This window comes from Triturus cristatus, chromosome 7 (genome assembly GCF_964204655.1).
Source record: "Triturus cristatus chromosome 7, aTriCri1.1, whole genome shotgun sequence".
NCBI classification, from domain to species: domain Eukaryota; kingdom Metazoa; phylum Chordata; class Amphibia; order Caudata; family Salamandridae; genus Triturus; species Triturus cristatus.
In genome coordinates, this window is record NC_140590.1 from 1,046,797,587 (window position 1) to 1,046,819,480 (window position 21,894).

Sequence of the window (21,894 nt, forward strand, 5' to 3'; positions counted from 1 at the left end):
CTTTGCCACCCAAGAACCCTTACCCACCCTAAACTATGAAAATGCTGTTGCCACCTAAACACCCCAGCCACATTAAACCTTAATAGTACCCTTGCAACCCAAATAACCATACCCATCCTAAACCTTAAAAATACCATTGCTACCCTAAAACCTTTACCCATTCTAACCAAACCCTAAAATACCAATGCCACTCAAAAACCCATACCCACCCCAAACCCTAAAAATACCCTTGCCACCCAAAAACCCATACCCACCTTAAACCCTACAAACACCCTTGCTGCCTCTCAGGCTATCATCCCTTCCTGGACCTCAATAATCAACGCCTCCCTCCTACAGGGCTCAAGTTGTCCCCATCCTAAAAAAAAAAAACCTACGCTGGACCCTGCTTCTGCTGAACTATAGACCCATATCCAACATCCCACTCCTAGCCAAAGTTCTGGAAAAATGTGTGCAACAGCAGCTGAGCCTACACATCAACTTCCACCTGCTAGATGACTTTCAATCCGGGTTCAGATCTGGGCACAGCACGGAAACCACCCTCCTCCACATCATGGATGTCGCCCTCCAAGCCCTCGACCAAGGCAAAACCTGTCTGCTAATCCTCCTAGACCTTTCTTATGCCTTTGATACGGTTAACCACAAAATTCTCCTTGAACGCCACAAACTCAGGATGGGGTTGGATGGCACCGTCCTTGAATGGTTTAGATCCTTCCTCCAAAATCGCTCACAGAGTCCTCATCAACAGTAATCTATCCGCCCCCTCTCTGGTTAGAGTCCCCCAAGGATCAACCCTCTCCCCTACCCTCTTCAATCCTTACCTTGAACCACTCACCGAGGTGCTAAGTGCCGCCAATATCTCCTACCTTATGTACGCCGACGATACACAGATCTACATAAAAATCTCTTCACCGGAGGACATTTCTCCCTGAACGAGGTCCTGAAGCGGACAGTCCACTGGCTCCCCGCCAACCAGCTTAAACTCAACGCAAATAAAACTGAAATTCTTCTAATCTCCCCACCCAAAACCAATCCAAACATCCAGGATTGGATCAAGACCATCACAGCACTAAACTGCCCTCCTACCATTGTTGACTCGGCGAGGTCCCTTGGAATAAGCCTTGACGGCAGCCTGAACATGCGTGGCCATATAAACTCGATGGCCAAAACGGACAGATTCCACCTGAGTTACCTAAGAAACCTAAAACCCTTCCTCGATGTTACCAACCTTAAAATGGCAATCCAGGCACTAGTCATTTCCAGACTAGAATATGGATGCTCTACTCTCACAGGGCTACCCAAGAACTCTCTGGCCCCATTGAAAGCCTGCCTCAACACCGCAGCCAGACTCCTAACTGGCTCAAAGAAATTCAACTACATCTCTCCCCACCTTAAAGTTCTGAACTGGCTTCCCCTTGAGGCCAGAATCCAATTTAAACTGGCCTGCATTACTCACAAAGCTCTTCAATCCAATTCCCCTGCATTTCGCGCCCAAAAACAAGTGATATCCGGAGGAGCCAGAAACTCCCGATCTGCCAAAGACATGTTGCTGCAACCAGCACACTTCCGGAAGAAAAAAAAACCTACAATCGGGCCTTCTCTGGGGCCGCTCCAAGAATTTGGAACTCTCTCCCACCTGCCATCAGAAGACTTCCGTCCTTGGCACACTTTAAAAAGGAGACCAAAACCTTCTTAATGGGCAAATACCTCGTCTAATGATTACATTACAATCACCTCAGCGACATGTTCCACCCTAGCATTATCCACGGCTTCTACAGATGATACCTATTCCTGCACTCCTGGGCATCCCACCCAAGAGTTGAGACTGCGTGCCTTCTTTTATAATGTGTCTACCCATTTTAATTTTTATCCCACATGTAGCCGGGACCTTAGACTGCGTTCTTTTTCTTGTATAATGTATCCCCTATTTTACCCAATTGGTCCCTCCCTTCCTAACGCTTTGTATACCATCCGTAATCCTGTAAAGCGCTCTGATACCCTCACAGGTCTGGTTCGTGCTCTATAAAACTAGAAAATAAATAACATCTACATATAATACACTTACCTGTGAAATACTTAAATGTTCATGGTAAAGGAGTATTCGTGATAAAAATTTGCATGGTAAAGACGTCTGGTAAAACCCATGATCTGTAATGGATACGTGGTAATGATATTGCATTGTTCTGGGTGTGTTATAAGGGCGATGCACTAGCAAAGTCACAATCCCCAGTGGATGCCATTGACAACTCCTTTAGTACATTTGTGAAATGCAAGTTAATCACCATGTACTACTAAACCAAGCACACAAGATGTTACTTATCAGAACACAAGCTGTCATCAGAATCATGGCAGTAATAAACGGGGACTTTGCAAGCTACTTTTAGAGCTGTTGAAGGATGGTTTTTTCTCAACATTCATGTTTTTCCAATCAGTAAGTGTTGAAACCCATGATGGCCTTCACAGAAGCAAGAGCCAACCTTTGTTTTTGAACTAATTACCTCTCCATTGAGATTCGATTGTACATGTCTGGACGCTCCATCATGTCTTCCAACACAGGTCTTCTGTTACCACCGAAACTTGACTTATCTTCGTTGGGTAAGAGGGTTTTCTCCAAAGGGGGCCCTCGTGCATGAAATTCAATCCCATCAGGAATCCTTCGGGAGACTTCATTACTTCAAATTAGAAAGACAGAGCAAGTTATTTACCTGGTACCAATTGTTAAAAGACTCCCCATTATGGGTACACTCTTCACAGTGTTCATTTTACTTCAAAGTTCACTATCTCACACCATTTAACAGAGGAAAGCTAGGACTGTTTATGTTTGCACAAAGAAACCCTTTGGCCAGTCCAATCTTGGAGTTGGTAAGGAGAGGGATGGTATCAATCACTATAGTATAAAATGGTTAAATAAATGGTATTTAATACAGCCTTATTCATTGATCTACTTAGTGAATGAATGTGACAGGAGATTCACTGTAGGGATGATGTAATGAAACCTTGCTAAACAAAGATGATTTGCACTACCACCAATCATCTACACCAAGTTGAATTTTGTTGTGTGTTCTATACAATTAACTGAAATAGGATTAGAGTTTTTGCAAAGTTCAAAAAATGTGGTCATACTTTCACCATAGACATATGGAAGCCAGTTACCTAATCAAGCTACTCTGTCATATCACATGGCTTACATATCATGACTGGCCCTAGAAGCTTCCAGAAATATGCCTTGAAAAATAACCATCACTTTTCGATGCCAAGAATCTTGATGAAAAACTTTGTGTGCTGGGGCAAAACTAAATGCAGAATTCACCTGGATGTTAAAACGCTACATCCCCTTCTATTCCTCAAACTAGGCCAAATGCGTTCTTGTGCCTAGATTGCCGGTTTTGCCTCAAGTTACTGTTACTAAAATCCCAAGCCATAATGGATCTTACAGGGTAAAAAGACAGTCAACGAACAAAGTCCTACACAAACATACAGCACAAGCACATCATGTGAATTAGACTTCAGAGTCTGGATTACATAAAAAATCCCAATCTTTAGAATGAAGAACAATCATTTAGCAAAGATGATATTTATCATTTTGTTTTCTGCAGGATAATGCTTCACCGTCAGAAATGTACTCAGTGGCGGGGGAGCTATCTATAGAGAATGCCATTACATCTGCACCGGACTAATGATTAAACCAGAAAATGGAATCCAAGTGCAGCTCAGGGAGGAATACAATCTTAAGTGCACAAATAAACAGGTTCCGACCATACATCAAAAGTCAAGAAGTCAGTTACTAACGAGACATCCGGAAGAAGGTGTTTTTTGTGTCACATAGTGACAATACAATCAAACTATTAAATCCTGTGAATGCAATGTGCCATTGTAGAACAATACTGTCAGTTTAGAAAAAATAGGCAGTCTGTCCTTGATTCCGATAGGATACTTGTAAACCTAGTATGGTGTGTTTATAACAGAAGTTGGAAATTAGTAATGCAGACCTTGATACATAAATGCATATGCTTTTAGATTGACTGTAAAGCCAAACTCTTCAAGAGCTACATAAATTGGGGGGGGGGGGGGGGTCTACTTGTGGGTATGGGCCTCATTGGATAACATGAGTGTCTGCCTTTATGCTTTAGAGGGCTGAATATCTCAGCATTTTGTGCAATGTAATAGTTTGAAGCACAAGTTTAGTTTTTTTTAATATAACCTTTATAATCTCTCACATGATTGATTCTTGGATTTCTACTTAGTCTACAATGAATCCAGTCTTCTGAACAATGGCGTAATCTTAAGTGATTTCTAGGATGGGGATGCACTACTGTCCGGACAATTGCTTCATCGATTCTTCCACTTAAAGCTGTTCTTCACTCTGCAAATTGCCTGCTTTCTAAGTCACTCACATTTGATCACATTACTGACAATTGTTTGGTTGTATTGTTTAAATTAATATCTTTGCTTTTCCTTAATCATATGCAACCTCTCTTTCATGGAGATGGTCTTGCGTTATTTTAAATACCTAGAAGGATATCCATCCCCCACATTTGGAACTCATTGCCTTCAGAGTTACCACAAATTCTTACCCTCATGATATTTTCCTGCAATATCAGCTCTAATTACTTTAACTACTAGCCTATCCTACTTTCCGACTGATCTAACTGCTTTTTATCTGGATATGCCTTTGACGGTTTCTGCATGGCTATTTTACTTTGCAATTTTATTTTTTACTTGCAAGAGGTTCAAATCCTTACTTAAATAATTGTTTATGTATCTTCTTTTATAATGTAGTTATGTATAGTATTGAATTACCTTTGTGTGTTTGAACCGGTCCCTGTCAAAAACATAAAAAGGTCTGAGTATGTCTGAGAATCCACAAGCTTATCTCCAAGCTGTGAGCACCACATGACATATTAAGTCACATTCACAGCAGCATTACGAAGTTCTAGTAATCATTTCCTTGCAGACATGCAGCACAAAGTGCACACTGCACCACAAAGCAACTTTCTCTAAATCAAGGAATGCACTACATTCATTATGCATACTCTCAAACAAGTATTACCATTATAACATAACTGTATAACCCAAAGACCGTAGGACCTGGGTATAGTTTGGTACCTAAAAAGTATCAAAGAGGAAAGAAATCTGAAACAAACACTAGAACCACAAAATATGCAAAACATCACATATATTAAGGTTCTATAATATATGCACAGAGTTCAACATACAATATCTGCTTCATCGTGAGAAATAAGTGATCAAAAAAGTGCTTGAGCAGAAGTGACAGGTGATTAGCATATACAAATAAAATGATGAAAAGATAGATCGCAGGTAACTGCACAAAGGCTTTCTAAAGGACGGGTAGACAAATAAATGTCCTTGTGAAAGTGGATCAAGTTTTAATCAATTAATTCCCTGGGTTTGGCGTGTTTTTAAAGAATTCAATACTCTCCAAACAAAAAACGTGAAAGAACTCATCTAGAGTAGCACAAAAAATTGTCCCAAAACAGGGCAAATAAAGGAGTAAGGACGAGAGTACAATGGCTCCTCATCTAGGACGAATGTGTCCTTAATAATCTAATGTGGAAAAACCACTGGTCAGAAAAGGTGCGTCTCGATAGCATAATATCAGAGAACTTCAATATGAGGTCACCGTTTTTTCCACATTATAGATTATGCAGGACACATTACTCCTAGACTAGGACCCATTGTGCCTTCTTCCTTACTCATCTATTTGCCCAGCTACTGAACTCTTTAAAACACACCATCGCCATTTTAATCACCACTATCCCTATATGCAGGTTGCCCGTGGCATTCTGTCTAGATAAAGACAGACAGTTAAGGTTTTGAATGACCGCTATATTGGGTCGAAACATATGCTTGGACTACATCACTATCTTTAACAAGCATTAGCATAGCTAATAGGTCTCGCCTTTGGGACCTTATAAGTGTTTAGCCATACAGCACATTATCCTGGGCGCTGTGCCACCAGGGATTGAATAGCTATACAAATACTACATACTGGGTCTTGCAGTCTTGTTCTGGGTTTCACTACAATAACAGTGCATAGATACATTAATTCAGGGCTTTAAGGCAGATGAAAAAATTGAGGAGTCTCTCAAAGGAGCATGGCCTGTGTAATTAAGGTTGTGACTTAACAACACCTAAGCTAAAAACTTGTGCTTAGCATAGTGTGCCTCCTGACTGGTATTTTGCTTTTTCTATCAATCACTCTGATTTATAATACGGCAAGTAACATTATACCTACCACAAGCCAGGTCTATTGGCTTTGTTAATGGTTATTAGTTGCACAAGATAAATAAGTAGCAAACATGGCTTCATTATAAATAATATTGAAAATGCTTAACTTCTGAAATGATGAGATTGAAAGAACTGTAACTGGTCTATTTGAAGTTGAATGGCAGTAAAAGGTGGTACTGTTTCAGAGTTAAGATTTTTTTAATTTGGGTGAGCTCTGTTATATTTTGGACAGTGACAGCCGAAACTGTGCAAGCAGACACACTTTGTGTGACTTATGAGCTTGGGCACACCATCCAAAGCATCCCAAACCCAAATCATTTGATGTCTACCAAAGAAACAGGGTATCATTCTAAAGCTGGGGGTTACCAGTGTTTTCACTTTCAGGAATCTCATTTATCTCAATCTAAGGTATAAAACGAAAACTGGTAACTTCTTTCATGTTAATGCGGATTACTAAGCATGGGCTGCACAAGGGAATTTTGTGGAAGAGAAGTTAACAGGGGGAAAGGTGACGCCACGACATATGAAATCACTGAAAATTACAGGCAGTGACGTGCGGGGGCGGCACAGGGAACTTCCTGAATAGTACATTTTATTGACTTGTTTTGAAGCTTGGCGAGCGCTCACGCAGCTTTGTTTTGCATTGCAATAAAAGATAGAAATATGAAGCACGCCGTCCATGAAGCATGGCCATGCCGATACTGACACCGAGGCACACAACAAAACAGGCGCAGTGTACCGCTTGTTTTAAAAAAAAATATATTGGAAAAAACTGTTCGACAAGTTGGCCAAAATAAAAGAAAGGCAGGCGGCCCCCATAAAAATCTAGCGCAGCGTTCCGCGCTATATAAAATATATAATTTACAAAATAAAACAAAGGATTTGGGCAGAGCCACATTTAAGCGGATAACTGAGCATGGGCTGCACAAGGGAATTGTTGTGGGAGAGATGTTAATGTGACGAAACGACATATGTAGACACTGAAAATAATAGGCAGCGACGAACGGGAGAGGCGACACAGGGAAATTCCTTAATAGCAAGTTTTACTTGCTTGTTTTGAAGCCTTGGCGAAACTCACGTAACTTTGTTTCGCATTGTAATAAAATACTGTAATAGAAAGCACGGCATATCTGAAGCAGGCGCTGTGCTGATACTAAAGCCGAAGCACACAAAGAAACAAGTGCAGCGTGCCGCGCTGGTTTCCAAAAGATATTATTGAAAAAAAACAGTGCGGCAAGCCGGCCAAAATAAAAGAAATGCGGGCTGCCGCCATGAAGTTCAAGAGCAGCTTGCAGCGCTCCATAAAACAATATATTTTTTTAAAAAAAAGGATTTGGACAAGCCGCACTTTAAGAAAGGCGCATGGACGCCATTGCTCAAGATCAAACGAAGCATGCCAGTTTGCTTACAAATGTTTGGGGAGCTGCGCATAGGAAACCAACAAGCATTGGCTGCGCGCTTGCGTGTGTGCGCGCGGTCTGCTCTTATTCAAAGCACATACTCGTGCTTGTAACGCGCCGCTGCGCAATCCCGCAAGCTGTATGCTGCCACAAGCACGAGTATGTGCTTGGAAAAAGAGCTGTATGACGGCTAAAGGTCTCCTATATAGCGCATGTGCGCTGCGTAGGCAAGACCTAAAAAGGTGATCAATTGGTTAAAACATGATTCTTTACCACAAGAACATTTATTAGGCTACCCATCATTACGTTAGACAGGCTTTGTGCAGTACTGCATGAACTGCTATCTATATATTTTCATCATTTTAATTCTATATACCCATCACCTATCACTTATGCATGAGCACTTGTTTCTCACGATGGAGCAACCATTATATTTTTAACTCTGTGTATATATTATAAAACCTTAATATACATGATGCACTGCAAATGTTATGCCACTGGTGTAATTGTTTCCGTTTTCTCTCCCCTTTGATACTTTTTAGGTCCTAATTTAACAGTAATTATTGGCTCAATGAGAATGTATTTCTTTTTACAAATAATTTTGATAGTTATCATTTGGACCATGTTGTTGCCTAAACAAGTAAGCTGAAGCAAACCATTGCAAGGCAGAATGTCAAGATCATCGGTATAACAAGGTAGTGCTTATCACAAAAAGTGTGAATAGTAGCCCTATACATTTCCACTTAAGTCTGCTAGCTGAACTGATAATTCTACAGAGCTTATGCCAAAGGTTTCCCGTTTTATGTTTTGTTTCTGAGAAAATCTATGCCTCAGTCCAGAAACTGGTACATGAACTAGAATATGTACTAAAGTGATGACTTGTTCAATATAACAAATGTGATGGATGGCCACTTAGTTTCTTGGCTAAGGTGGATTCAAAGACCAGGAGCAGAACTAGGTTTAGGTCTCAATATGAGAACTAAAGCTAAATACCCAAGACAAAAGAAGCAGAAGCGAATTAATCATTATTTACCTTTCCAATACAGCACATCAAAATACTGAAAACACACAATTATTTACACGCCAGCACTTGCAACTCCAGATATACCCTGATTGAAATAAAGTATTCCTCACTTCACAAAGTCCACCTTTTCCATGTTCAGTTATAAAAAATGGTAGACATATTCACGAAAAAGATCAAGTACTTTCGATTGAAAACATACTTTAGCTCACGACAGTCTCCCTTAGGTATCACATTAACATATCGTCTTTTTCATGATTGAGACACCCCAGACGTTAAGATTATATCCATCTCATCAAATTTCGCTTTATATTTTTGAACTAAAGCTACATTGGGAGTGTGTTATGCAGACAATCCATTTCTACAGACCTCTTGAACTGACATCCAGAAACTAATTTGTTTGAGTAGGAAAAAAAAAATGTGTGTGTTTCTCAGTGATTGGGTTAGGATACATAAAATAATTATTTTAGCTACATTTCTGTGAAGACTTACAATTCCAAGCAAACTTAATACCACCAACGGGACTATGGACATTGTGCAAGCATGGCTTCTGAGAAGGCTTGCTTTTGGACTATTGTTAAACTACACCTAAAATGGATCCATACTTTCCAGAATCAAACACTGAAAGAATGTTTACTCCTTCTCTTAAACTAAAAATTATTTTTTAAAAATTAGATCCAACCACTCCCTCAAACTTTCAGGTCAGGTTTTTGCTCATGTCACCGCATGGAAAGCAGTGCTTACGTTTCTTAGATAATACCCTGAGATGAGGACATGAATGGGCAGTCTGCCGTTATTCCACATAAAATTCAACTCAAAAATGTTATCAGACTACATTATTGTGTTCAAAATATCATGACTACAAAAGTATCCAAGTTAAGTATATATTTTTATTTAAAAAAAAAAAAAGAATCGAAGTTTAACATTGATTATTATATGACCATAAAGTTGTTTTACTGTATATTTTTTTTGAGTGAAATATATAAATATTTACTTAGAAAATGGTATACTTGTTCATTTTTCCAGGCTATATTCATTGGGTGTTTGGAAGGGTAGAGTTTTTTTAAAATTATTTAGTAATTAATTTTAATGGATAAATCTGTTAATTTAAAAACGTTAATTATTATTTAATTTTCTGCTATTTGTTCAATACATTTCTAACAATATTATACATTTAAATTTCAAGTTAGGGGCTCATCAGATTGAGAGGTAGTGTTTTATAAAATGTAAAAAAAAATCATGATAAATCACCAATTAAAGTATTTTTTTCATGTGTATATTAATTGCTAATTGCTTACCATTTTACTTGCTTGACACTTTGTTTATATGTTTCAAATTTTTCATTAATTTATTTTGGGTCTGTGGGGCTTACTGGGGGGACAGGGTGGATAGCCGCTGAATTATATTTTATTTACCTGGATTCATCTATTAATTACTTTAATCTGTAAATCATCCAGGATGTTCGCTTTTATTTAATTAATGGAGATTGCAAGTTTAATTTCAATGGGCAGAGCACTCAGTTCATATACAAATGATCGACAGCATCTGAACAATGACAAGGTGTTTGAGGATAAATCGCATTGCATGATAGAAAAATGAGGCAACAAGATTTCACCTCAATGACCTATGATGCATCAAGCTTTCCAACAAATCACAGTCATCATATTTTAACCCACTAGAATTTTTTCAACAGGATTTGCCTCCACCTGGAAACAAATTAAGAGAGCTCAAAGGGATATTGCAGAACTGAGATTTTAGAATCAGACGCACACCTCATTTCACTAGAATTAGAACGGGTCTTCTGTGGACTAGGGTGTTTCTTTTTCCTGCCATCACGTTCTTCATCAAAAGACATCTGAAAAATTAAAGAGAATGAATTATACTCCTGATCACAAAATGATTTCATAGATAAACCAAACAAATTATTACAATGGCTTACAGTGGCTTTGAACAAACTAAATTAATCATTTTTTCTGTACTGCCAATACAGTGTTCCTTTTCCCCCAGAAAGGATGTGTGAGATTGGAAGGATATACAAACACAAATTTGTTGAATATTACCCAGGTCCAACTGACCATCAGGACAAAGATTTCTTAATAAACAGAAATATTAAGTCAGGAATGTCGGGGGGCACACACAAACATCAAAAGCCACACACAAACATTAAAACTTCCCTTTCCATACAGAAAACGAGTTAACGAAAGGGCAGCAATGCAACCACTCTCGGCAAGCAGAAGTCGCATATTATGCTCAAAGCCTCCATAGCACCTATGGGTGCCAGGTGGCCCAAGGTTTCTGGACCCCTTAAGTGATACTAAGATGGGGCATTGGTGCAAAAGAGAGCACAAGATTTAACAGAAAGACGTGAAATGGGAGTGAGAAGGGTTAGGGGCCTGAAGAGAGGCAGCAGGAGAAAATATGCTTGAGAAAAATAATGCACCATTTTATGGCCCTGATATCCGTCACCTTTTTACCCCACACCATTCAATGCGGTCCCAGGGCAGCACTTCATGAAACTTTTTTCAAACAAAACTTCCCTGATGCAGTGCTAGGCACGTCATGAACCAATATCCATACGAGACCCCCACAAGGTTTTCTCATGATGATTGGGGTGCAATCCCAACTCCAGGTTGAGCTAGCAGTGCAACCTAAGGAATTTGAAAGCCTTCAATGAGCAGGAGGCAAAAGTGTGCATGGTATGCACAACAAGCCCATGGTATGCACATCAAGCACCAGGCTTGGCACCAATCGCGCTCCAGATTTAGGACAACTTCAAGTTTGTCACACTCATCCAAGTCCTGTTCACAATCTAGAGGTAGGTTTCCTTGGCACTCAACACCATCAGCGAAGTGCTCTTCAGAGCTGAAGCTTTTAGATACCAAGCAGACACAGACTCCAAGCTTTCACTTCCAATCAAATGTAATTGTATTTCTTTTTACATTTGGGTCAGTGGCCTGTCCGCAAAGCCAAAAGTGGTAATTTCCAGAACAACAAACAATAGATCTTTATTTTTGGGGGACCTCCAAATCAACCCTTTATTTAATCCCAATCGTACTTTATCTCTTCCCCTCCCTAGTCCCTAAAGTCACATGCATCTCCCTCCACCCAACCCTAAATTTACACTTGCCTCTAGCCATGCCTAAACCCGAAAATTTACACATACCTTTTCCTCTACCCACCCCACAACCCCTGAATTTACCCATAACTCCCTTTATCTCTACCCACCTATAAATCCTTAAAAGATCCTTGCCTCCTTTTACCTGAAACCATCCCTAAGGCCTGAATTTACCCTCCTCTCCGTTCAACTCTATCCACCCCTAAATCCAAAATTGACCCTTACCACGGGGTTACCTCTACCTGCACCTTTACTCCCCTTTTTAAAAAAATAAACATTAAACATTTTATTTTGAAGAAGAAAATTAAAAACCTTACATGCATGGTAAAGGTCATGTGTGGTGACGGCTGTGTATAGTCTGTATACCACTTTTGGTGTGGTTATGTGCAGCGTTTCTTTCTGTGGCACTGAGCAATGAATCCTATGAGAGTTAAAATAGGAAATGTAATTTCTTTATTTACCCCAACCTTAAACCGCATTGGGTAGTTATATTTCAACCACACTTTCCACTAAAGAAGCATTTTTTGATTTTCTGTAACTTGTGTCCATATGGACAGGTCTGTACCAAATTTCCCACTTTCTTGACATATGATATCCAAGTTCTTGAGTGCACACTTTCATGCAGTTTTGTCCAGGAGAAAATAGGAGGCGACAAGGGGGATTCCTCCCCTTCCTCCCCCTTAAATCTCCCCTCAGACATGTACATAAAACTGACAATCTTGGTTATATTCTTCGCTGCAGACCCTTACAGGGCGGGTACCTCCATCTGCGAGAGTGGATACTCAGGCAGAGTTGCACCATTCACGGAAAAAACTCCAAGACGGGCACTCCACGGGTTTAAAGTGCTATTTGAACACCTCAATGTATTTTGGCAATATAGGATACATTTAGGATATACATCAACCACACTGGAGGGTATATGGTGTGCATTCATATAGGTATTGGAGTGCGATCCAATATACCAGGTAATTTATAATTTCAAGAATTATGGCTATGTAATGTAAAAAAATCAATTTGGTTGATATGGTTGATCCCATTATATAATTGAACAAATGTATTTTAGGAGCGTTAACTTCTCAATCCATGGACTCATTGCTAAAAAACCAATTCCCTTCGGGAGGTGGGAGGTTGAGAAAACCGTAATGTACGAAGGAGAACTTTCTTTTAATAACACCACATTGTTATGATGATCGTACTATAATATTTGGGCACAACCCTAACTTACTAAGATTATTTGCACTCTAGAGTTAAAGCAATAACTGCAATAAAAAAGGAATAATAAAGGAAAATAAATTGTGAGGATTGTTGCATCTAAACCGTTCTATGACGACCGACATCTAACAGCCAGTTTTTCATACCATGTATTGCCCCTTGTTCTAGGTCTTTTATTGGCTAAGCATTTTAATATGTGGTTGATTTAAAGGATCATGAGAAATAACACACTAAGACAGTGATAAAGGCTTTTGCCTTGCCGAACGGAGTAAGTTTACTAAATTGATGCGATTAAAGAACAAGTTACCAACCGTCAGTAACCTCATCTTGGTAGAGACTATCTAGCCGCAGATACTTACTTTAGAATCATACCCAGGTAAAAGACTGGAGCTGGATATTTTTCTTAAGCAGTACCCCTGCGTGCCAGTATTTTGACTGCTGGATGTCTTTAAGCAGGGACTTATTAGAAAGTCTAAACGTTTCACCTTTATTTTTGATTTCAGCACCTAGCAATTGTAGAGATCTCTTCATTTTGCCTGGTTATTTTTTTGGGGGGACATTCGCTTGATGATTTGCCCTCTCATACCATATGTAAGGGTGTCTCATAAAATTACCGTGGATTTGACAGTGTTCGCTTTCCCTGAAAGAAGAGCTCTATTTCGTTTTGTAGGTCAGCAATGTCAGGTGCATTTTCTAGAATTTCAGTGTTTAGGTGCCAGGTTTGACTCCCTGCCTTGTAAGAAAGTTAAGAATGGACATTGAAATTGCAGCATGATCTGAGACGAGGATTGGGTAGATTGTGGCATTGGAGGTGTACTTTAGAAGGGAAGCATCTATAAGTTGATCATCAATACGGGTGAAAATAGAATGTGGTGGATAGAAAAATGTAAAATCACAAGTTTGTGTAATCTCCAAACATCTAGGAGGCGGTGTGAAGAGCAAAGGTTGAGCAGCTGTTTATGTGCCCTGAGAGTTCTGTATATGAATGCGGAGTGTCGATCTAGAATGAGGTCCATTGGAAGATAAAAATCCCCTCCTTCTATTGTTTTGGATCCCTGCTAGACGTCTGCTAATGTTTTAATAAAGGGTTAGGCTGAAACTTGGGTCGTCTACGCTTGAGGCGTATATGTCCATGACATCAACCCCATTGTTTAGCCTAGTAAGCAGCCATCCATATTCACACCAGATTTCTTGGATATTAGTGTAACAACCCCATTTTTTCCCGCTAGCTTCAGAGCAGGTCACGTCTGACACTCAACCTTTCCCCATTGACAGGGGTTCTTTAAAGTCTATTTTGGTCTCTTGTAAGAGTACTAAGTAAAAAATGTAAATGTAAATCCAGTATTTGTAAAGCGCACAGCTACCCGGAGGCATCCCGGCGCTGGGGGCCGTCGGGATGATTAAGCAAGCTATTGCCCAGAGTCACATGGTGCTGGGCTGACCTGCCACTGGTGCCGGGGATCGAACCGTGAGCCCCAGCGTCCGGTGTCGGTCACCCTGGCCGCACCGCAAGCTTGTTGCAATATTAGTCTAGGATTTGAGATCTTTTGACTGGATGTTTCACCCCCACGATATTCAAGGATATAACTTTTATAGACGACATTGGGTCTTTTCCTGGGTTGCTGATGGGCGTGCTAATGTAGGGGGCACTAAACTGGCCTTAGACGATCAAAGCCAACTCTTTGCAGGACCAGATATCCCACTAGGGAGGGGTACGAAGGGGAAGGGAGGGAAAGAACAACTCAGGCTCTCCTATACTATGGAGAATCTCAAAGCGACAGAAGGCGTCTTCTCTCAACAGGAAGTTTGTAAGAGAAGTGGCGCATGGGAAAAGTCGTGGCGGAGCACAGATGATGCAGGTGTGACCGGTGCAGGAGGTTGGGCAGGGAAGAAGTTATGTGGGTATGGGTGAATGTAGAAATTATTGAATGAGAAGAGTCATTGTACACAGCACCCATAACTTGAACATCTTAATACAACAATTGTGAAGAGGAGAACCTATGACACAATTAGCCTGGGACAGATCAGTACAGTCCGGGCAGAGTTGAAGTTTACAATAGAGAGTGAGCCCAATCAAAGTTCAGCCACATTAGAAATAGATATGGTGCAAAATACAGTTTGCAACCTGCACTAAGAACACATTTCCTGTTAATAGATTACATATACATTACATATACTAAGACGAACCATTAAATATGTGGGTAAAGATACCAGTTTTGGAACGAACCAGGTTGGCAAGAGGCCAGACACGATGTGGGGGGCAGACTGAGGACTAGCATGGAGAGGAGTGGATACTCTGCCGGAGGGGCTGCGGGAAAACCTAAAGCCCATGGAGGAGAGATGAGGCATGGGGACAGTGAGCGAGCTCCAGAATCCTACCACGTAGGCAGTTGGGAGTATAGAGGGCACCAATGTCCCTAGTCACGTCTAGAAGACATGGAAGGACGTTCCATGCAGAACAATACGATAGTATTGGGAGTATCAGAAAATGCGGCAGGGCCCAGTGTCTAGCTATTCTTTGTGGACTTTATTCTCAAAACTTTACAGCCTAGAAGTATTGCGAAGTTCTTATTTATAGAGTGAGTGCATTCGAGCCTCTGTTGAGCCGCCAAACCCACGTGCCTCGTGCTTACTATAATAGCTAGAATTTTCAACTGTAGAGAAAGGGATGTGATCCTACAGGCGGCAAAGATAAGGGAGCACCTGCAGTATGAAAAAACTGAGATAAGGATATTTCCAAACTTTTCTCTCAACGTGCAATGACAAAGGCACAGTTTTGACAAAGTAAAGCACACTCTCTGAGAACATGGTATTAAATATATGATGTTCCTTGCAAAGCTTCCAGAGAATGCAGAAGGCAAGACAAACATTTGTAACTCTTGAAGAAGGCTATGACTGGATCGACGGAAGGCGACCAGTGGCAAGGAAAAACACTGGGAGCAGGAGAGGATCAACCCCACAGAATCAACGCGGGGGAGAGTCACAGAAACTGTGGCCGGAAGGTGAAGTATCATCATTCTCTGGCAAGCAGGAAAGCCTTCCCGCCTTGCAGAGGGAGGCAATGCAGAATCTGGAATTGAGAGACAGTAGGTCGGATCATAGGGGAGAGAGACGACAGCTCAGTGGAGGTGGGAACTCCTCCACTGATGAAGCACGCAAGGGGGGCTGGCAGTGATAGCGGGGAAATAGATGGCCCTGATCAGTGTTACAAGCATACAGGGTCTGGTGAGAAACATGAAGCCACCCAAATCCAGTAAAGACTTTAAAGCCTGAGCCCACACATGCAAGGGGTATACATATCCAGTAAAGGGGAGACCAAATGAGAGTAGCATCTACAAAAGCACGCAAAGCGACCACTAGTCCTAGGGTTTTAGATTTGATGGGCGACAGGGACCCTACCAGTTGAGTGAGTGAGGGGTAGGCTGACTGTATTGTCAAGGGACATTAACGGATTAGGCAGCAAGATAAGAAGGGTGATAGTGGCACCATATCTAAAATGGCAAGGCCCAGACATTTCAATGTTGCAGGAGACATACATCAAGGGCAACAGTTGTAAAGCATTGGATAGAAGCGGTTGCAAACTACAAGCACACTCTGGATATACAGCTGACTCATGAGGGTTTGGCCTGCTATTAAGAGAATAGACACCCTATTAGCCACAGGGGTGATATGTAGCTCAAGCAGCGATGTGGGAAGCCATCTAACTTAATCTCTGCTCAGTATATGTCCCATCCAAACAAAATACAGCGATGGAGGCACGGGGAGACCAGTTGGTAATACTACTGGCAGGAGAATTTAGTTCTTACCCATGGTATCTTGATAAAGAGACCTGTCAGACAAATTGAGGAAAGTGACTAAGCAACATTTTGAGGAAAACAAGGACTCAATGAAGTCCTCAGCTACAGTGTGTGAAGCCTAGAAGCCAACTTTGAAGGAGCATGCCATGTTGCGGATCACAGTTAGAAAAGTGCAAGAGGAAGCAAGGTGATAAGTTAGAAAAGGACATTTTGCAACTATTAGGAACAGTCGCAAGACTGATGACTCTGAGGCGGAGCACAGGCTGAGACTTAAACAGGTGGAATACAATGCCTACTTGAAATACCACTATGGCAACTGCCTTGGCCACCCAAACGCAGACTTTACGAGGTTGGTAGTTAGGCAGGACAGCTTTTGGCATGGTTGAGCAAGAGTTAGGTTCAGAGGGGACGGGCAGACTGTAGAGTAGAGTTCGCAAGATTCTATGCAGAGTTATATTGCTCCTCAGGTTGCAAGAACTCAGTAGTTTATCGAACACATTAAGATTCCGGTACTCTCAAGGAAAAAGGCACCAGAGCTAGACAAAGATACTAGAGAAGTAGAGATAATTGGGGCAATAAGGGAACTACAGACAGGAAATAAGCCTGGACCTAACAGATTACCTATAGTATTATAAAAGTAATGGCTGCTAAGTTGTCACCCTACATGCACAGGATGTTCCAGCAAGCGAGAGAGGGCAGGGTATTACCTAAAGACAAGCACACAGCCACAATAATAATGATAATGATACTGAAAGAGAGCAAGTTATCAACCAAAAATACCTCCTATAGGCCCATTCGCTGCTTAATATGGAGAACAACATTTTGGCCAATACTTTATCCACCAGTCTCAGGTGGGCAATCACAGACTCTCTGCATCCAGATCAATCAGTGTTCATGCCCCAAAGGGGAACTGTATTGAATATCAGATGATTGGTTGGCTGTACAGAACGTGTGAAGGGAGTATTTGAACTCCCATTTCCTCGGTAGCCGGTGAGGCTTTTGATACACTGGAGTGGTCCTGTATTTGGGGTGTTGATAAAGGGTGGGTATTATCCTCAACTACATTAAATGGGTAAAACGGTTATACCAGCAGCCGCAGGTCTGGGTTACAGTCAATGGGGACTGGTCAGACCTGTTCCAACTTCGAAAACGGACCCAGCAGGGCTGCCAAGTATTCTTATTTGCTATTCGGACTGGCACTGGAGCCCCTCAACTGTTGGGTTAGGAAGGACCCACTGGTGCATGGTCTCTGCTGACTGGCTTCGCTAAGTGAGATAAACCTGAAATCAGTACGCTGGGAGATTATGAAGCGATACCAAAGGAGATGATGGGGATTATGAAGAGCAGGGGACATGATCCAGTGAGTGACTCTCCAAGCAGAATATGAACTAGTGAGTACAGAGGCCTTCTGATACCTGCAGATTAGGCATGAACTGCAAACACATATATAAGAACCCACTGAGATTGACAATTTCTCACCACTAAAGGTGTCATGATTGTGCTACCGGTAGTACACTGACTGCCGTTGTTACGTGTAGAGCGACTTCAGGACACAGCCTTTCCAAAACTACACGTCCCGGCAGGCTTTGCGAGGCACGCCTCACGTGACCAACGTAACGTCAAATGCGGAAGTAAAAAGGCAACGGAAGACTTCTTCATCGCCGAGAATTCCTTTTGGATGTGCCTGTAACAGATTCCTTTGGACCTCAACTTTCTGGGCGGTAAGAGTGCGAAAGCACCCCTGGTTATATCGCCACTGACTGGAGGTAGGCGAACCTCGCTGTTACCTCCCTTACTCCTCTGTTGGCTGAGACCCGTTTTGGTCGGTCTCGTGCAGAGGAGCGTTTTGTTTCGTAGCCCTGAAGTATCAGCATTCTTATGTTGGCCGAGATAAAAACACTGTCAATATTATTGGTAACTGTTATCCCTGACGAACATCGTTTCTGGGCAGTAAGGGGACAGTTGCTATGTTACATGGATTACTTTGCACATGTTATGCTGGTGACATTGTGGATGTATAACAAATGTTAGCAGAGCACATTCTGGCTAAAGCAAGATGTTTATTGCTCCAAGGTCCAGAAACCAGCCTTCACTATTGTTTCTCTTGTGTTCTATACCTATTGCAGGAGAGAGCTTCCTGAGAGGGTGTGATGCCACATAGGCTAGGCATATTAGCCTCGCTTCAAGTACGAGTTGGTAGGTGAAATACGGGAAACTGAATCCTGCATTTTCTAATGTACTGCCATCCCTGAAGCACCTATCAAATCCGTATGTTCTTCTGTTTTTTGTCTTAAACACTAGTTGTGAACCTGCCGCTGTCCTTTGCTCTCTTCTGTATGTTAGGCTACAACTTCTTTGCTTTTCAGGTGAGGTGTAGGAGACATTGTGTATGATGTTTGTTTCCGTTTACAATTTCAGTGCCCTAGTATAACTCAGACACTCCGCTCATATTGCGTTTTTTGTATCTTTTTCAGATCTCCCTCCCCGCAGTCCCTACCCTTTCCTTCCCCCGCTCGATTAACCCAACAGTCTGTGTTGTACTGTAAGCCAGACTTGGGGTTGTCCAGAGGTGGGCCCCTTTAGAGCATCAGCACAGTCCTGAGGATATCGGAACGGAGGAGCCTGACAAAAGGATAGACTGGTCAGAAATTTCGGTCACATATATGGAGATTATTAACTCCACTGACCCGACAAAGAACAGACTGAGAGAATACGTAAATGAAGGGGGGGGGGGATATTGGGGGTTTTGAGGGTTCGATGGGGGGGTGAGTTAAGTGGTAAACACATCTTGGGCCGTCCTGTTGAACACCTGGGGGCAGGGAGGACCTTCGAAATACTCGATACTGTTTATCATCCTTGGCTTGTTGATAGCAAAAAGAATTATTGCCAGCCAGTGGGGAGCGCCACACCAATATCGGAAATGAATAAATGGAAAAAGCACAAGAAATGAGATCTAGAATAAAAAAGATAAACTGCAAATACAAAAAAGGACCTGCAAAGCTAATCAGAGCTGTCAGCATAACCCATACTTGAAACATGCATCTATTTCACACATTTCTTGGTCCAGAACACCGCTAATGGTGCATCCCATAACACGATAAACTGTAGCTTGGTGGTCATCATACAAGAAATGAAAAAAGACTTAACACAGACTCAAAGCAAAGACAACACTCTTCCAGCCACACATCTACACCGTGTAGCATGCTGTCCTTGAGCGCTAAAGTGCCCCACATAGGGGTGGTAAGCGAGAAACAAATACTGTAACACAATACAATGGGAGAGGTTCAGCTGGCTATGCCATCGAAACACCTTGACTTAGCAACCCATCTGTCAAAATACAGATATCACAATGGTAGACACCTGGCCCTTTCGTATTTTAGGCGGAGGAAAATGCCACAGATTTCTCCAATGCACAACAGTCATGCAAGGCAGGGTGGACTCTGGCAGGAAAAAGGAAATTTTCCTAATGCATAGGCAAGGACATTTTTCTTTTGATTTTAACAAATCTTCATTATGGTTTAGTTTCTGAAAAGTAAAAGAATGCTGAGTGGTCTGCATCAACTTGGCAGTCCTCCAAGCATTCAGCTGCGACTAAAGTGCATAAAGGGAATACAGCATGAACATCTTGAGTTTACTTCCAATCCTGTAGGTCTAGAATGTCTATCTTCATTGGTGGTTTGGACATACGGGTTAATTTTTCGACATTCCATTTTGGACTATAAGTAATGACTTTTAATGCTAAAAAAACACCACCACCTGAAGAACAAGTGTGCAAAAACATTACAAATGCACATTTTAGACATTACCTGAGTGGGTGTTGGAGCAGACAGCAGTTCATTTTCCAACTGTTGTTCCTGGACTTCCCTATTTTCCTGCTCTGATAAGAGTATTTCAGGTTTCGACTGCTCTGGAACTTTAAGGTAGTCCTTTGTATAAAGGCCTTCAAAGAGTTTATCTACAAAACCTGTAGTTTCTGGAACAAAAAAGGGAAAACCTTTTTGTAGTGTAGTAAAATAATTTGGAAACTGAACATATTAAGAGCAATGGCATCTACATAAAGCATACATACTTTTTTTAATATATCAAAATATGCAACTTCCACATAAAGCGGTTAGAGTTTAATAAAATAGTTTCCTTAATTTTCCCTTAACACTGTTAACTCTTCTTAATGTCCTTGCTGTCACATATTTATTAGTTAAAAGCAACAACTATCATGCGGGGTAATGAAACTAAGGGAATATGCATAGATGGCTTCCAGTAGCTTAAAACAGCATATGAGCAAACTAGCATCATATCTTACATTAAATAAGTACAGCAATCTAGAGGCATACCTTTTTGCAAAAAGACATCCAACTGATCAACACAGAAGGCTCTCAGGTCCTGTTCAGATTTGTCCTTCTTCACAAGTGCAACCACATAGTTCGCTAAAGCATTTGGGTCAGCATCACATCTAATCAAAAGAAACATAACAAAACGTGTTACTCTGTTCCAGGGTCGTGCTCCAGGTGACCACATTGTGTAAATGTTGCTTGCAGATAGAACCTGTTAGCAAGCAGAGACGTAAAAGACCAAAAAGCATGAGCCGGAAGAGTTTACAATAAACCCTAAACCACAAGAACGGTGTGCATGTGTTGCTGCAATATTATGCATTTTTTGCTCCGAATTGTTTTGGGAGACCCAAAGGACTTCTGATGAATCCAGCTCAATCTGAATAGGCGTCTAGATTCGTAAAAGTGTTAATTTTAGTTGTCCTCCCAGGGATGTTCATACAGGATTCCCTCAATGCAGATATGGTTCGTACACTGAACGAACAGGTGGACAACAATCAACTTAAACTAGAATCAGCGAGAACTGTACTTCATTAAAATAAATATTTTTTCAAAAAGAGAACCGTTCAGTTCATTTACTCCTAGAATTAAAATCATTGCTCTTTGTATGTAACACAGCAGAAGAGCATAGCTATTTATAATAATACATTGAAAAGTCTGTAATCCTGGTATATAAACTTTTACTTATTACAGTCGAGTTGCGCCTAGCGATTTGTGACATTTGTATAAATACGTGAAATACAGATCCACTATTTAGACCTATATTTTACCGCAA

The 21,894-nt window shown here is 41.2% G+C and overlaps 1 protein-coding gene across 4 annotated transcripts in view; it reads right to left on the minus strand.

Moving 5' to 3' along the window:
* The window catches only part of RBM27 (RNA binding motif protein 27), a 691,940-nt gene that overhangs the window by 604,860 nt on the left and 65,186 nt on the right, over window positions 1-21,894 (minus strand). For all 4 annotated transcript variants that reach the window (XM_085618112.1, XM_085618111.1, XM_085618110.1 and 1 more), the window contains exons 2-5: window positions 21,123-21,241; window positions 20,598-20,764; window positions 10,440-10,522; window positions 2,496-2,669 (exon numbers count right to left, since the gene is read on the minus strand). In XM_085618112.1, coding sequence (XP_085474238.1) covers window positions 2,496-2,669; window positions 10,440-10,522; window positions 20,598-20,764; window positions 21,123-21,241 — 543 coding nt within the window. The remainder of the gene's footprint in view (window positions 1-2,495; window positions 2,670-10,439; window positions 10,523-20,597; window positions 20,765-21,122; window positions 21,242-21,894) is intronic.